General features: G+C 40.5%; 1 protein-coding gene and 1 pseudogene across 2 annotated transcripts; one reads left to right on the top strand and one right to left on the bottom strand.

The window, feature by feature from the left end:
- Positions 1-3,354: 3,354 nt before the first annotated feature.
- LOC148098926 (extracellular calcium-sensing receptor-like) lies at positions 3,355-7,386 on the bottom strand. Of its 2 annotated transcripts, none has more exons than XM_087851583.1 (9): positions 7,277-7,386; positions 6,683-6,977; positions 6,437-6,523; positions 5,939-6,208; positions 5,540-5,746; positions 5,169-5,444; positions 4,591-4,818; positions 4,377-4,500; positions 3,355-4,265 (listed from the first exon to the last, which is right to left on the bottom strand). In XM_087851583.1, exons 1-9 carry the CDS (start codon positions 7,384-7,386, stop codon positions 3,355-3,357), a joined length of 2,508 nt encoding a protein of 835 aa, XP_087707709.1. The 2 variants fall into 2 exon arrangements, with proteins under 2 accessions (XP_087707709.1, XP_087707710.1); XM_087851584.1 differs by having other exon boundaries at positions 5,169-5,435.
- Positions 7,387-12,640: 5,254 nt separating this feature from the next.
- LOC148098925 (uncharacterized) lies at positions 12,641-13,341 on the top strand (annotated as a pseudogene).
- Positions 13,342-17,315: the final 3,974 nt, after the last annotated feature.

Below are 17,315 nucleotides of genomic sequence, written 5' to 3'. Positions count from 1 at the left end.
AGTAAGTGTTATTGGTCCAAATCCATTTGTCAACAGATCTGTCAAGGACAGTGATGTTATGAATGTTTTCTGTGTGTCTGAGACTGTTTCTACCGAGACTGAAACCACTCATAGAATTAACAGTGGTCCAACCCAACCCAAATTTCCAACCCAGAATCGTCAGTCTAATAAATGACAATAGGCAATATATTCACGCAGGTGACATTTTGATGGGCGGAGCAATGTAATCCTGCATGGACTGACTTGTGCATTTGGAATTTATATACGTTTTGTGTGGAGGGAATATTTTACCTTCTTTTATTGTTTGTTTCAGTTACAATACAGCTACTTTTTGGATTACGCGCCAAATCACACAAAAGACTTAACTTTCTATCTGAGATTTTTGTTTAATGTTCACTGGAAAAGACATTTTGATTTTTAACTTACTTTTTTTTAAATTTTGTACTTTGTGTTTGGTCAAGAGTGTAAGACAGATAAACACTTGAGCGGCCTGTAAATATATATATATATATATATATATATATATATATATATATATATATATATCATAGTGGAAAAAAGAAGCCAGTTTCTCTTTGTTTCCCTCCATACCATTGTCTTTTTTTTAATTTAAATACAATGTTTTTGTTTTTTTCTGAACATAGGCTACTGTCTTTCTTTCTTTCTGTTATGGGTTTGAGTAGATGAATCACTGCATTTGCACTCTGAAGAGGGTGCCGTTAAAACAGAGCTATAATTTTTCTGTAGCTTCAACCAACATTATTAGCAAATTTACTCATGGGCAGTGTTGGGCAAGTTATTTGAAAAAGTAATTAATTATAGTTACTAGTTACTTCTTCAAAAAGGTAACTGAGTTAGTAACTGAGTTACAATATTCTAGAAGTAATTAATTATTTGAAAAGTAACTATTGTGTTACCTTAAAAAAAATGTTTAACCCTCTGGGGTCCAGGGTATACTTGGCCATTTTTCACTACTTTTGATTTTACCTCTACATTTCACCTTTAAAAATTATTTACTTGTTTGCCTTGTTTGGTATCATTCTTTTCAGCACAACCTCCCGTGTCTGAATTTACAGTTATGTTGTCATTTTGACATACTGTATTAACACAATTGATCTAAAATCAGACAAAAAACATAAAATCTGAGTAGAAAGTTATATTTTTTTACTGTAACAACCACAAACATGCTTATTGAATCATATTTCATAATTTTAAATGTAAATATAAATTGTCAATTTAAAAACCTATGCACAAGTTTTGCAAACAACAAAGTTATTTGCAGCCATTTACCTTTTATCCTTTTTTTAAAAAAAAAAAAAAACATTTCAAACTATTTACATAGCAATCAGGTGTTCTGCATTCAATAAGATGCCACACAAATTATTTGTGCCACTCCAAAAAACTAATTTCTGTCTACTATAAAGGATAATAACAAGCCTGATACCTGCAGGTCTAACAGCAGCAGGTGTATCACTCATCCTGTTTTCATTCAGCAGTCGCCTCATTGTTCTGGCACACAACACAAAACTATCTACAACACCACACATTAACTACACAAGACAACACAGACAACACACTCCAAACATGCTAGACGTCACAAATCTCTCACATCTCAAAACTCTTTTCTGCGGTCTTTCTTTCTCTCTCTCTCTCACTGTCACTCCTAAAACTTCCCCCTCTTCCTAAACAACCAAATGTTATGTTGCCATATCATTTTTTATATTGGCTGACATGGTACATCTTTCACCAAAATGAACGGGCTGTTTTTTGTTTTGTTTTTTTTGGTCATAAGCAGAGAGTGCTTGCTAGCTCTGTCCTTAGACAGTAAACGTGGCGAAACTATTCAGGAAAAACACCACATATATATTGTTTATCATGACTCTGGTTTTATGTGGCCTATCAACACAATTTAAAAACTGGTATATATCACCTTGTTGCTTTGTCATCTTAAAGTGGTCATGTGATTGGCTTACCATGACTGCTATATTCTTCCTCAGCCAAACTGTAGCACTCATGCGATTGTTTTGCCCCCTTAGCTCTAGCTGATTGCCACCCGCGGGAGAGTGTGAAGGTGCTTAAAGCTGTAGCGCCCAGATTACTTACAGCTCCTTCCGTCCAACAGACATAAGATGCGGTAAGCTGAACACAGCTTCAGCCGTCTGTTTGTTGAAAAATAGTAACGCGACCGCACCGCATTTTCTTGTTAGAAATGGTAACGGTTTGTCAATAGTCGATATATTTGTCCAATTGCCCAACCTTATTGTCTTCATAAGGAAGTGATTTGAAAAATTTCTCAACCACTTGTTATTATCAGCTAACAATGAATAGGTATTTTTAATGTAGTAGATATTTAGTAATCTATATTAGTAATAATAATTAGTGCTTTTATTAGATTAAAAAAATTTAACTAATTAATCTCAATTTTCAATTTTCTGTAATTATGCGATTAATTGCAGTTACTTGATCAATAGCCTGGTTGCAATTACATTTTTTCAACTTGTTTTACATTTAAGCTTGTAACTGACATTTATGCAATATAGAGAAGTAAATGTAGAGTAAACACAAAGAATGTATTAGTGATGTGTCGGTCGCGAACGAAATGGCTCTTAGAGCCGGATCTTTGACGTGAACGACGCGAGCCAGCTCCTTATCGTGAGTAGTGATGGGTCAGTCGTGAACGAAATGGCTCTTAGAGCCGGATCTTTGAAGTGAACAATGCGAATTGATCAATACAATTTGTTTGGTCACAGATATGGATATGAATTAAAATTTGCCTCAATCCTAACCAGAGATTTTTGAGTTATTGTCTCCTGCTCCTTTGGTGTGCTGGTCTCTAGCAATATACATAAAATGCAACTAGCCGAAAGACAATGTCAACTGTATTCAAGATGATACCAATAGTATGACTTCCACAAACTGGAGCCTGTGCTTATATATTTTAACTGGATTAATTCGATTTCATGAATGTTCAGAATACAGAGATTTGTTGGAAGATGTAATTGAACACTAATTATTGTACATTTATGGGAACAATATTGTTTTTTTCCCTATTAAATAAAGTAAAAAATCAGTGCCTTTAAATTGAGGTTAAATTTCAATACATCATGGAGTCAATATTACTTACATGCAAAGTATGTAAGTTTCACTATGATTACTTTGTACTTCAACTACATGTTGAAAAAAAAAAAGAAAGCCGCCTGGAAAACATAATTTTGTACATTTGCAGTCATGTAACATCAGCACAGAGATTTAAAAGGAATGTTATCTTATTTATGTGTATCATTTTATTTATTTGTTTTTCTGTCTGCATGAAAAAGAAATAATTACTTCTTCTTTCTATTGAAATAGACTTTTTTATGACTCAATGCCACGGCCCATAACAGCTTTCTTTGTGTTCATCTCTGGTCTCAACAGGATCATGTAACATTTGGGTCCAAACAGTGTGATCAAGAGTCCAAAACTTGAAGCCAAGATGGCAAATACCTCCACTGCATCTGCAAGTTTTCCTGGTGAACTGATATAAGCAGGAACAAAGGCCACCCACACAGCACAGAAGATCAGCATGCTGAATGTGATGAGCTTGGCCTCATTAAAACTGTCGGGGAGATTCCTCACCAGGAATGCAATTAGAAAACTGAGGAAAGCCAGCAAGCCAATATAACCCAATAACACTGCAAAACCAACAGTGGACCCAACTGCACACTCATAAATGATCTTATCATTGTGGTATAAGGTGTTCTTATGTGGAGTTGGAGAGGAAGAGACAAGCCAGGTAGTACAGATGGCTGCCTGAATAGATGTAAGAAACAAAACTGTTCCTCTCTGTTGCATTGCACCAAACCACTTCAGACTGGTTCCCCCTCCTGGCTTGGAGGCTTTGAAAACAGCCAGAACAACCATGGTTTTTACCAGGATGCATGAGACACACAGCACAAAGCTGATCCCAAATGCTGCATGTCTGAGTTGGCATGTCCAAAGCCTGGGTCGTCCAATGAACAGCAGTGAACACAGAAAACACAACTTGAGTGACAGTAATAGCTGGAAACTAAGTTCTGAATTGTTGGCACGCACTATGGGTGTTCTGCGATGGTAGATGAAGATCCCTAGAACAACAGCACATACAAATGTGCCCAGTAATGAGGTTGCTGTCAAGCAAATACCCAGAGGCTCATGGTAGGAGAGAAACTCTGTCTGCTTTGGAATACAGTGGTCACGCTTGGGGTTTGACCAAAAATCCTCTGGACAACTCGTACACTCCAAGGAGTCTGATACAAAAGGGAACATTGGTGAAATGCATATTATTTTTCATAATAATGAAATTAAATATTTCATTATTATGAACAACAAATATGTCATGCAGAAAGAATAATATGTACCGTTCGTGTTAGTGATTTTTCCTTCAGAGCAAGGAATGCAATCAAAGCAGCACATGGGTTCCCCCTTCCTTCTCACCATGTGGGTACCAGGAGGACAGCTCTCACTACATACTGATCGAGGTGGCTACATTAAAAAAAATTACATCTTACATCTTACAATGTTATTTTACTTTTATCACATGTACAGTATAAGTCTACAAAAATTATATATAACCTTTTTGGATTCAAAATTCCAGAATATTTTGTCTTCATCAAGTATGAGTTCTTCACCTTTGAAAGTTGACCTCTTTACCTCACCCACATTCTTAACTTTAGTGCTTCCATCAGGGAGCCACAACCAGTTCATCACATCGTAAATTGGTAATGCATCGCCATTCTCATCAAATGACACTTGATCACCAAATGAAGTGGTGAAGTTCACCTTTTCCAAGTGATAAACAAGCTGTTACAAAGGAATGTATATGAAATTCATTAGTTTTGTGTGGAACTGCTACTTAATAATAAAATAAGATCTATTATACTTGTATATATGAACTCATTACATTCTGACTCAAAATCAAACAAGTCACTTCACTAAAAATTTTGTATATTTATATATGTTAATTATTATTATTAATTAATTAAAGACATTAAACATTACTTTCAGTCCTGAGTACAGAAAATTCATTTAGCTATTTTCAGCAGAGATTTTCTCATGGCATTGTACTGAATCCTGCAGTGTAAATTCTGTTCTGAAAGTAATTATAGAGTAAAAGAATTAGGTCATCGGTGGAGTGTAAACTGATATCACACCTGCCATGGTTTCAGTGTATGTAATGTGGCACAGCTGTCCCCACTGAAAGACCCTCTTCCTGGCTTGCACTGCAGCATATCATCAAGGGAATACGCCAGAGCATAAACAGCTTTGTACACATTGTACTCAGGCCGGAGGTTGGAAATTTCCAAGAATTCAGTGTCTGCATTTTCTAGATCTTCTTTTCCAGTGCATATTGCTCCTCCACCTTCCACCCAACCTGTTGGAGGTGGTGCAAATCTGCACTGAAATGTAAATTCCCAAAACTGAGTAACCTGAAATATATTTAAAACAGTTTGTCACAAATAATGAAAATATATTATGAAAATATATAATTCTTGCAAGTACACACAGTAAAGGGTTCCCTCACCATACTTCTTCCGTAGCTAGTGCTGTGGGGTAGATTGGGACGTACTTGTAACAGGAATTCCCTGAGCCCTTGTATTTCTCCTCGACGAATTGCAATACCCAGTGTACCACCCAGGTATGGCATAAGTTGAGGTATTTGTAGAACAGCAGCTGCTGTCCAGGCTTCACTGGCCATCCACTGCAACCCTGTTAAATTGTGTGCCACTACCTGTGATTTGTATTACAACAAATTTATAAAGTGAAATTGTAAGTTGCAGATATATTAATGACATTACAATGTCAGTAAAGTAATTGCTTATCTCCTAGACTAGCTTTAGGGGATTATTTATCTGTACTTGTTCAAAGATATTATACATGATTTTTGTAACTTGTAAAAACAAAATTGTTTTAAAATCCAAACCTCTTCCATAAGATTGATCATATGACTCTCATGTGCAAAGACAATGACCACACGAGCTGTGGATTTTTTAATCACATCCACTATCCTCCTTATTTCATCTGTGTCTTTGTCCCAGGGCAAAACTTCAACATAGGCCAGGCAACCTCCACCTGACAGACTCAGCTCAGATTGAAAGGCTCTTGCTGCGTGAAGTCCATAATCATCATCACTGATAAGCAGACCTGCCCAACTCCAGCCAAAGTGTTTTAGGATCTGAATAATAGCACGTACCTAAGTGAATATAGATTAAATTCATTTACTTATATCAGTATTTGGTCATCACCACTGACAGCAATTTAGCTATGTTCTCTATACAAGAACAAAACAGAATATAGCTGTATATACACAAAATATGATTTTAATATGTTTATGTCATTATGTATTATGTTGTTAAATGGGAATTTTCTTCTTGAAAATCACTTTAGTCTTTCTATTTTAATTTTTCTGATATATTTTCACCTGGAAAGCATCACTTGGGATCGTCCTAAAGAAGGATGGATACTTTTGACGGTCACTCAGGCAGGAACATGTGACAAAATAACTCACCTGTGAAAGATACAGACTGAATATTTTAGAACTACTAAAAGCCTTTGTTTTCTTTAGCTTTGTCAGTTGTTTTTGCAGTGTGTTTTTACAAGTGACATTAAATTTCCAATAAAATCTAAATAATAGAAGAACTATTACATAGATGAGTAGAAAACTTACCATTGGCACTCTGTACAAACCTAAGACAGTGGAGATAGCAATAGAACGTGTAGAGGAAGAATCACCAACAATCCCTATGACTGGAGGATTTCCAGCACATTTATTATTTAATATAATTTTCTCCTCTTGACCACTGGCTAATGACAGTGCTGCACGGAATCCTATTCCAAGTTCAAGGCAGTTGTCATAAAGAGTGTATCCCAGAGTCAAATTAGGTAGCAGGTTGGAGTTTCGGTTGATTTCATCAATAGCAAAGGCCATGGTTTGTGCCTGCCTAAATCCTAAGACATCAAAACTAAGAAACAAGAAAGATTACTATTAAAAATATAGCAAACATGGAAAACATATTACAAAGATTCTGTAAATGCTGACTAAATAACTTAATAGAAGTAATTATAGTAATATTTAATGAAAAAAATAAATAAAGAATATGAACTACTCAAGATATATGTGCATCTTTTAACATTACTATTTTTTAAGTGTAATTTAGAGATATAAATTACACTACTCATATTTCCCTTCCATTGATTTCACTGTCTGTTTGTTTTTTGTTCTTCTTTTTTTTTGTTCCCCAGATATACATCCCAGACTTACCCATGGCAAACAGGCTGCTGTGACTGTGAGGTAAAAGACAGGTCCTGAATGCTTGAAAAAAAGTGGACTTGAAATAGTCCTCCTAAAATCACATCTCCAGTCTTGTGCATTCCATTCAAATGAAACTTTCCAAGTAACTGACAGGAGGAGGGAAACAGAGAAGAACATGAAGCAGAAGAAAAGGAATACACCAAAATAAGTAAGAAAAAAATAGTTAGCAAATATGACCACATGACAGCTTCCTGATTCCTGAGCCTAGTGATTAGGTTTTATTGCTTTGCTATTCCTTTTTATTTGCATGCAGTGTTGGTAATTCTTTCACACCACCCATTAGGGAAATTGAAAGAGTAGGGGCAGGGCCTAAAATACATTTCAGTTGAGATTGCTTTTGTATGGCAGACTTAGGCAATACTGTGAAAAAATTAGGTCTCAAAAGAACTGAGTTTACTTTTTGTATGTTGTTACTATCAAGTTTTACATTTATCATCTGCTATAAAGGCACAATGAATATTCTTGTAGTTCCACCACCATGCAATATGTACATTGAGAAAGCATATATAATTCATGTACAACAATTTTCATTGTGAAAGTCTCATTGAGGTCTTTTTAATTCAATTATATTCAATTCAGTTCAATTTAATTCAGTTTTATTTATGTAGCACCAAATCATAACAGTGATCTCAAGGTGCTTTATATTGTAAGGTAAAGACCTTATAATAATACAAAGGAAACAGTAAAAACTCCAACAATCATATGACCCCATATAACCAAGTGCTTTGGTGACATTGGGAAGGAAAAACTACCTTTTAACATGAAAAAGCCTCCAGCAGAACCAGGCTCGGGGAAGGGCAGCCATCTGTTATGACTGATTGGGGCTGGGAGAGGAAGATTGGACAAAGACACACTGTGGAAGAGAGCTAGGGAGTTAATAGCAACTAATAATTAAAAGCAGAGAGCTGTATAAACACATAGCAAATAAAAAAGATGACTGAAGAAGAAGTAGTCAGTGCATCCTGGGAATTCCCCAGCAGCCTACACTTATTGCAGCATAACCAACGGAGCATTCAGGGTCTTCTGGTCCAGCTCTAACTATATGCTTTATCAAAAGCATAGGCTCATTTCATAGGCTTGGGGTACAGCTGAACCTGTCTAGCCTTCAGATTTGAGACGTAACAAAGTACAAATACTTAGTTACTGTACTTAGTACAATTTTCAGGTATCTGTATGTGGCGGAGGTGTGGTCTCTGGCGCAGCTGAAAGGACGGGTCAGTGCAGTGAGCTCAAGGGGCGGTGCCAGGGAGGCTGGAGGGACAGGTGGAGATGATCAAATGAGGTTTTTCCTTCTTATAGTGAGGTGTGTGCAGCCAGCTGAAAAGTTGGTTGTTGTGGGTGCTGAACCTTGAAAGTTATGTGTGCAAAATCAATAAAAACTTGAAGAATGGTGTGTTGGGTCCTGGTACTTTACACTGTACTTTACTTGAGTAGTTTTTCTGACTACTTTTACTCCTTACATTTTTAAACAAATGTCTGTACTTTCTAATCCTTACATTTTTAAAAAAGGCTCATTACTTTTAATATGACGCATTTCAGTCGAGTTATTTCGTGAGTCTTGATACATCAAACTGTTTGGAGCCTAAACAGTAAAACATGAATGGCACTCCCATTTGTTTATCACCATAGGATGTTGCATAAAAAGAGATAATGTGCACCAAAGCCAGTTGTGAAAAGTGAGACTGTGTTCTTTTGTTTGTTTGTTTGTTTTTGCCACAATACTGGAATGACTGCAGGTGTCCATAAGTTGTAAGTTCAGCATCTAGCTAGCCCTACTGAAGAGGAGTGAGCATAAAGAGGGTTACTTTTTTAAGTGGGAGGTTATTTCAAATGCAGCATTTCTATCAGCACAACAAACATCAGCAAACACACAAACTGTGTGCAGTCTGTCTCACAGTGTGTTGCTAAAATTCCAGCTGCTGTATTTCACAGGGAAAGAAAGAGAGCTAACTTCACTCAGAGAGGGAGAAAGATGAATAAGAAAGACAGGACAGTAGCAGAAAAAGAGAAGTTAGATTTAAAAATAAGAACTGCTCAGTGGTATTTGATAAACTGGAAATTTGAAGCATCCATGCAAGTTCTCATGTTTTTAAATCAGTTATTTGGCCTGTGTCACGGCCAGGTGGCCAGATTGCAGTGTGGTCCCAAGTGCAAGACACAATAATGGAGGCAAAATAGGATTTTACACAATTTTTTTCTTTACAATGACATGAATCAGTGAGCACAGGAACTGCCATGGGGAGTGTCTGTGCGTAATGGCAAGCCTCAGAGGACAAAGGCACTGAAACAGAGGAGAGGGAGATTACTGATATGAGCAATTTGGAACAAGGGAGAGCAATACTGGTGTGGACTGTGGCTTACTTGGGTTTGCACGCGATTGAGTTAAGAGAAGGGGGTCTTTCCAAATGAATGTCCGGGCAAATGCAATACCCAACCTAAGTTCCATTTTGTTAGCGGAGCCATTGGACAGGAGGACAGGCAGGCAAAGTTGGTGAGTAGTTGCAAATCCTGAGAAGTGTGGTGCAAGACTGGAAGAAAACCTTAGTTTGAGATCACTGTCCAGAGGTGAGCAAGGAAGGTAAGTGTGGTATGGAAATATGGCATGACTGCATGAAATGAGAGGAGAACAAGGTAAACATAACCCAAAAACAAGGAATTACTGTGAGACCTGTTACCACCACAAGGTACTTGAGAAACTGGCAAAGAACTGGTGGGGATGCTGATCTTAAATACACCTGCTGATTATCGGTGATGAGGAACAGATGGTCGAGGCAAGCGTGGTCTCCAAAGCTCCACCCCAGAGGGGCGAACACCGCAGGTCCAGGCCAGAGTGGAAAATCCTAAACACGCACTCAGATCTGTATATGTGACATTATGTTTTTTCATATTGTGCAAACTTGTTGTAACTCAAACTAAGGTAGACAGACTGCTATTTAAAGGCTGCATGAAAATACTAAATAAAAGGATAAACTGGTTAGTTTGTTGTACCTTGATGGGTTTAAAGTAAAGAACAATGTGTGACTGGCACACGGTGGCTGTGGTTTCATGGTGGGAGTTAGGTTACATCAAGTGTAGCAAAGATTCTAATGATTTTTAGCTGAAGATGCTTAGATTCCACCTTCATACCAGCTTTGTACCATCTAGACAAAAGACAGCATAAACCAGGGGTGTCCAACACCGGCCTCAAGGGCTGGTGTCCTGCAGGTTTTAGATGTGTCCGTGATCCAACACAGCTGATTTAAATGGCTAAATGACCTCCTCAACATGTCTTGAAAAGTCTAAAGTTTGTATCCCCATCACTGATATAATTTATCATTATGTTAATATAGCACAAGGTTCACTTAGCTTTGCACAGAAATAGAAACCTACTCCAAAAAGCTAATTTTTACTTTCTTACTTCCAGTACATTTCAATGCCTGTAGTTTTTCACTTTTACTTAAGAAGTTGAATCAGTACTTCAGCTTTTACTGGAGTATTTTTAATAGAACTATTTGTACTCAGAATGGGAGCACACACCGCCTCCACCTTCATTCTGAATGTAGGTGTCCCACAGGGGTGTGTCCTCAGTCCCCTCTTATACTCACTTTTCACCCATGACTGTTCTCCAATCCACACCAGTATCATCATTATAAAATTTGCTGATGACACCACGATCATATGACTGATCGACAACAACAATGAATCAGCCTACAGAGAAGAGGTTCAGCATCTGAAGCAATGGTGTGAAAACAACAACCTGCATCTGAACACAGCCAAGACCAAGGAGATGGTAATCAACTTCAGAAGAACAAAGCGATCTGAGCACTCTACCCTCTACATTGGTGGGGAGGAGGTAGAAAGGGTAGAAAGCTTTAAGTTCCTCGGAGTCCACATCTCGGCAAACATTTCCCACCAGGTAGGGAAAGCACAACAAAGGCTGTACTTTCTCAGGAAACTGCCTCAGACCCAGTTACCTCAGAGACTGCTAGTAAACCTCTACTGCTCCACCATCGAGAGTCTTCTGACCTACTGCTACACACTCTGGTTCAACCGCTGCACTGCGGAGGACAAGAGGAAACTGCAGCGCGTGGTGAAGGCAGCAGAGCAGGCAATTGGCACCTCACTAATCAGGGTTCATATGCCTTTTCAAGCTTTTCCAGCCCCCCCCCCCAAAAAAAAAAGAATGCATGTTTCAATTCGCATTACCTCAGTAAGAATGTGAAAATTAAAACAAATCATCCTAGGTGAACTTAAACACATTTCTTCCCCTTTTGTTAAGACAGAAAAATGCACCACACAAAAATACTGCAAAACTCAAAATGCACATTTCACTTAAAAATTAAGATGTGAAAATGTGAACAAATCAACTTGTTAGAGATATTCTTCTCCTGTTGAAAAAAACCCAAAAAAGAAATAAATAAGTCTTCTCATCAGATATTGATGCTTCTTTCCTGTGTGACAAGAAATAGGAGACAGATGTTTGTTTGTTTGTTTTTTAAGTTAATTCCCAATAAAACTGTTTTATTGCTAACTACATTGCTGTCGGTATTATTGCTGAAGTCCTAAATGATCACCTTTAAAGTGTCTGTGCTAATAACATCATGTACAGACAGACAGGCATGGAGAACAGCACTGACTGGGAGAGGCTTTGAACAGATCACATAGTTCAATTCGACAGACTTTAAGAATGCACAAGCATCTACTTAAAATCTATTGAATTTATCACCTGTGATAAGTTTATGTACAATTCTAATGTATTTTGTTCATCTCCCTTAAATAAACAGGCAGCCTTAAAGTATGAAATATTCATATACAAATACACATATAAATGTGTGTACTGTCTCAGTGGCTGATAGTGCCCCACAGGCCTCAGTGTGAGCTTGAAGCCATTTATAATTGTGGCGGGGCGTGGCTTGCGGTGCCATGCAGGGAGGGCAGACGCACCTGCATGGCATCTGCAATCATGCCTACTTAAATACTGTAGTGGGTCCTGCGTGTGGTTGTTGTGGTTGGTACATTGAGCTGGCAGCGGGAGAACTGCAGCTCTGTGTGTATTGTGGACAGCAACCGTCAAGTATTTATAAAGAATGATTAAGATGCCACTGGGTCTGGGAGGCACGGCAGACCCAGGACTGGGCCAGCAGAGGGAGGAGCTGGTGCAAATGGTGGCCGAGCTGGTGGCCACGCAGCAGGAGCAGGCAGCAATGTGGCGCCGCCGGCGGGAAGAGCTGCAGGACCAGACTGAGCGTCACCTGTAGAGGATGGAGCACCTGGCGGCGCTGATCCGGTCCTGCCCGACACCGCCACCACCCCCAGCGGCGCTCCCCAACTGCAATGGGGTGGAGGAGATCCGAGCTGTTCAGGCGCCCGTGCCGGCCCCCAGGTTGTGACCAGCCAGGGACCAGCCTGTTGCTGCACCCATCCCCACTCCGCGGGTGGGAGGACTTGTGCCCGGCAGGGGCCTGCGCCCATTCCTGCTCCCCGGAGGAGGTACGTGGAGCAACTGCTGGGCCCACCACCAGCTCACCCACCTGCCCAGCCCGAGCCGGAGGTCAGCACGGGGAGAGCGCACATGCCGGTGTTTGAGGAGGTGCGCGAAGGTCTGCGCCTGCCCGGCCGGAGGGCAAGCTATGTGGCGGCCCCGCCAAGTCTGAGGGCGGCGTGCTCACCAGACCGGCCTCATCTCCACCAGACCGGCCTCATCTCCACCAGAGGCCGGCGCGCCAATTGATCTTAGGTCGGCCCAGTCACCTGTGAGCCGTGACCACCTGCCACGCGGCTGACCTCCGGACCAGCTTTGCCAGCGCCGCTGGAGCGGGCGACCACCTGAACTCACACCCCCCTGTCGCTGGACCTGGAGCTGGGAACGTGGAGCGGTCTCTCCCCCGCTCGCGGGGGGTGGGGAGTAGGTTCGGCCGGATGGCTCCCCGGCCTCAGTCGGCGATGGGTGTATGTGGTGGGGCGTGGCTTGCGGTGCCGTGCAGGGAGGGCAGACGCACCTGCATGGCATCCGCAATCATGCCCCGCCTACTTAAATACTGCGTGTGGTTATTGTGGTTGGTACGTTGAGCTGGCAGCGGGAGAGCTGCAGCTCTGTGTGTATTTTGGACAGCAACCGTCAAGTATTAATAAAGACTGATTAAAATGCCACTGGGTCTGCCGTGGTCGTTTACAATAATGTTTAAGTAGTTTAATGTGTAGGTGCTGACGATAAACACATTTTGAATGAAAGCCGGGGAACTTTGGTAGCACAGAAACAAGTGGCTATTCTTTGTGACCATATGGATCATATTACCATTATTTCACCCAAAGGCACCAAGTTAACACTTTAAAAAAGTGCAGCAATACACACAAATATAAACAGTATTTGGTGACAACTTTGCTTTTAGCCTCTAACCCTCTGGGGTCCAGGGTATAATTGGCCGTTTTTGACTACTTTTGATTTGGCCTCTATATCTCAACCTTAAAAACTGTTTATCTTGCCAATCTCTTATTTTCTCGTTTGGACATACTTTACATGCATACACAATTTATCTAAATTCAGACAAAATTACGAGTAGAAACACAAACATGTTTAACAGATAATTTTCATAACTTGAAATGCAAATAGAAATTGTACATTTTAAAAAAATATGCACAAGTTTTGCAACAACAAAGTTATATGGTACTATTTACCTAAAAATGCAGCCAAGGCTCAGACGTTTTTTATATAACCATTTCAAACAATTTACAGAACAATCAGGTGTTCTGCATCAAATAAGAAGGCACACAAATTATTTATGCAACTCCAAAAAATAGTTTGTGTCCACTATAACATAGATGAGAACAGCGCAGGGATAAATCCTGCAGGTCTGACAGCAGGTGTGTCACTCCTGTTTTCCATGTGAGGACAACGTTTACACTGCAATCTGCCTTTGGTGGCTTTTTTGCAGCAACTATGACATTCACTAGTAGAACTGACACACAAAACAAAACAACGAATACACTACACAATAACTACACTAGACAACACACTAACTTGAGACTCCAAACACGGTAAACGTCACAAATCTCTCACGTACCAAAACTCTCTCTCTCTTTCGCTCACTCACTTTCTCTCGCCAGTCACTCCTAAAACTTCCCCCTCTTCCCAAACAACCAAATGCCACATATTGCCATATCATTTTTTGATTGGTCGACATGGTACATTTTTCGACCAATAGGGAAGGAGTGTTTTTTCTTTTTCTTTTTTCACTCACAAGCAAAGCATGTTTGCTAGCGCTCTCCCTAGAAAACACAGTTTTTACCGTTTCTTCCTAGAGTAAATGCCACTGTTTTATTCCAAAAAAAAAAAACATCGGTTTTACGTGGCCTATCAACACAATTTAAAACCTGGTATATAGTTTGAAGTCCGCACGTTCCACCCAAGTTGAAATGGAGACTCTGGGTCCGTCGACCCTAGAGGGTTACTCAGAAAGCCTTAAGTTGGCTAGTTATGTATCGGGCTAATGTTTAAAGCTTTCACTTGAGTAAATTAACTCATATTACTGCTAAGGAATGTTAGCTAAGTTCACAACATATTCCATAATAACGCTGCCATACTGCATCACACTCAGTGCATTTCAATCATTTCTCCAGCGAGTTTAATAGCTAGCAAAATAATAATCATAATTTTGAAAAAATAGCACGTGTAATGTACACGTACTGGAAAATTATTTACTAGGACTCACCTATCATGTGACTAGAGAGCGCAAACTCCACCATTGTCGTTTTCCATCAAACACTCATTAAAACAGCAACCTACAGGTATGTTAGTGCACTCATCACCGACTGTCCGAGGGAGGGGTGGGGTCACATGTTGAAACAGACAGAGGCGCAAGGCAGCCCAGGCGGGGAAATTTTGCTTGTACATTTTGGGACTCATTTTATTTCTCTATCTGATAAGAAAACTATTCAATCAGATTTGTCAGATTCAATCAATTATTTGTGGTGAAGGAAATACAGTTTTAAGCACCACATCTGAAATTCAAGCACTTTTCAAACCTTGAAAATACAACATTAAAATTCAAGCATTTTTAAGGATTTCAAGCACCCCTACGAACCCGGACTAATCCTCCTAAGAGACATTTATACTGGCAGACCTGTACCCCCCCCCCCCCCCCCCCCCCCCTCTGGTAAACGCTACAGGTCCATCAAGATGAAGACAAACAGACTCAATAGAAGTCTGTCAAACATGCCCTACCTCCACCGTGATTGGAGGATAAAACACCCATGGGCATTACACCTTTTTCATAAACTGTATATCTGTGTATACTTTAATGCAACCAACATTCCTACCTCTTTAAACTGTATTTATTGTAGCAATATTTACCCCCCCCCCCCCCCCCCCCCCACACACACACACACACACACACACACACTCAATGTGTATGTGGAAACGTGTGTGTATGTACGCATGCATATATGTATGTATGTATGTATGTATGTGCGTGTGTGTATGCATGGGTGTATCCGTATGTATGCAGGTGTATGTATAACTTGTACATATCTTTCTTGTGTAAATGTAAATTTGTCTGTGTTATAGTGTAAATGTAAAAGTGTAAATATAGTGTAAATCCATAAGTGAGGCTGGATTTTCTCCAGGTTTGACTAGACTCTTTTCTATTGATTAATCTTTTCGCGCCATGACCATGGTTTCAGCGGGACAGAGTTGTCGTCGCATGGCGCGCTGTCACGTGATGTAAACAAACATGGTGGCACCCAGAAAGCTGCGGCGAACATAAAAACGCAGGACGCCACGGGAAGTGGCCAAGGGACCATGTAGGTGGGAGTACAAAGGCCAGGGAGACCGACACCCCCACACCACCTCCATTACCACCCAGTGCAGTCGTTGCTGTGGGCTGGACCCAGGCTGGTGACTTTTGCCATGTTCCGGTGACGATTGCAGGGGTGTCCTGTATGGCCCTCCTGGACACGGGGTCCAATGCAACACTGGTCCGACCTGATATCGTCCCAACTGGAGCTGTGCAACCAAGTAATGTGGAACTTAGAACTGTGACTGGTGACCTGGCCCCAATTAGAGGGAGGGGAATGTTCCAGTTTAAGGTGGGAGACCTCGGTGTACCTTATGCTGCCTGGGTGGCTGGCGTGCAGTACGCCTGGACCTACCCTGGTCCTACCCTGGTCCTACCCTGGACCTGCTAAGTGGCTACTGGCAGGAACTGTGCCCTGAGTCCAGACCGAAGACAGCCTTCTGCACCAACAGGAGACTATGGCAGTTCAAAGTCCTGAGCTTTGGTCTTTGCAACGCCCCTGCCACCTTCGAGAGGATTATGGACAGTGTGCTGGCTGGTGTCCCATGGCAATGGTGTCTGGTCTACCTGGATGACCTTCTGGTACATTACAAGAGCCGCTGCAGAGATTTTTCTCAGAAAAGAAGTCACCGCTGGCAGCACATTTCAGTGACAAGGAGTGGTTTGCAAAACTCGCTTACTTATGCAATGTATTCAGCCTACGAAATGAACTCAATCTGTTCCTTTAGGGGAAAATGAAAACTGTCTTCAAGTTGCCAGATAAGGTAGCTGAATTTAACCCTCTCGAGGCAGGCTTTGCCAATTTGCAACAGTTAAAAACTAACAACCTGATTACCCCACATACATATTTTATGAGTTTTTTTTACTCAGAAGTACCACTGCAGGACTTGGTTGTGCATTAGCAACAACAAACTTAATTTGAGCCTGAGAGGGTTAAAGCCAAACTGGATTTGTGGAGACGACGCGTAAACAGAGGCATAATTGACATGTTTCAAACATTGGCAGGATTTTAGGAAGAGACTCAGCCTGAGCGCTCTTTCTCCCAGCTAGTACACAATCACCTGTCTTGGCTTTTAAAAGGGTTCGAGCGCTAATCCCCAATCACAAAAGACCAACAAACTGACAAGGAATGAATCCACAACCCATTTGTCAATAAACCGGGTGAATCCAGTATGTCTTTGCAAGAAGAAGATCAACTGTTGGAAATCTGTCAGCCT

This window comes from Neolamprologus brichardi, chromosome 14, assembly GCF_056152115.1.
Source record: "Neolamprologus brichardi isolate AB-2024 chromosome 14, ASM5615211v1, whole genome shotgun sequence".
Taxonomy (NCBI): Eukaryota; Metazoa; Chordata; class Actinopteri; order Cichliformes; family Cichlidae; genus Neolamprologus; species Neolamprologus brichardi.
The sequence above is the reverse complement of the archived record's forward strand: the minus strand, read 5'-3'. Positions and strand labels throughout refer to the sequence as shown.

Bases quoted from the DNA above. Each gene is read 5' to 3' on its own strand.
- LOC148098926 (XM_087851583.1), bottom strand. From the start codon at position 7,386: ATGCACAAGACTGGAGATGTGATTTTAGGAGGACTATTTCAAGTCCAC. The intron at 6,978-7,276 runs GTAAGTCTGGGA...CTTGTTTCTTAG, and splicing joins CAGCAGCCTGTTTGCCATGG to TTTTGATGTCTTAGGATTTA. The intron at 6,524-6,682 runs GTAAGTTTTCTA...TATCTTTCACAG, and splicing joins GTTTGTACAGAGTGCCAATG to GTGAGTTATTTTGTCACATG.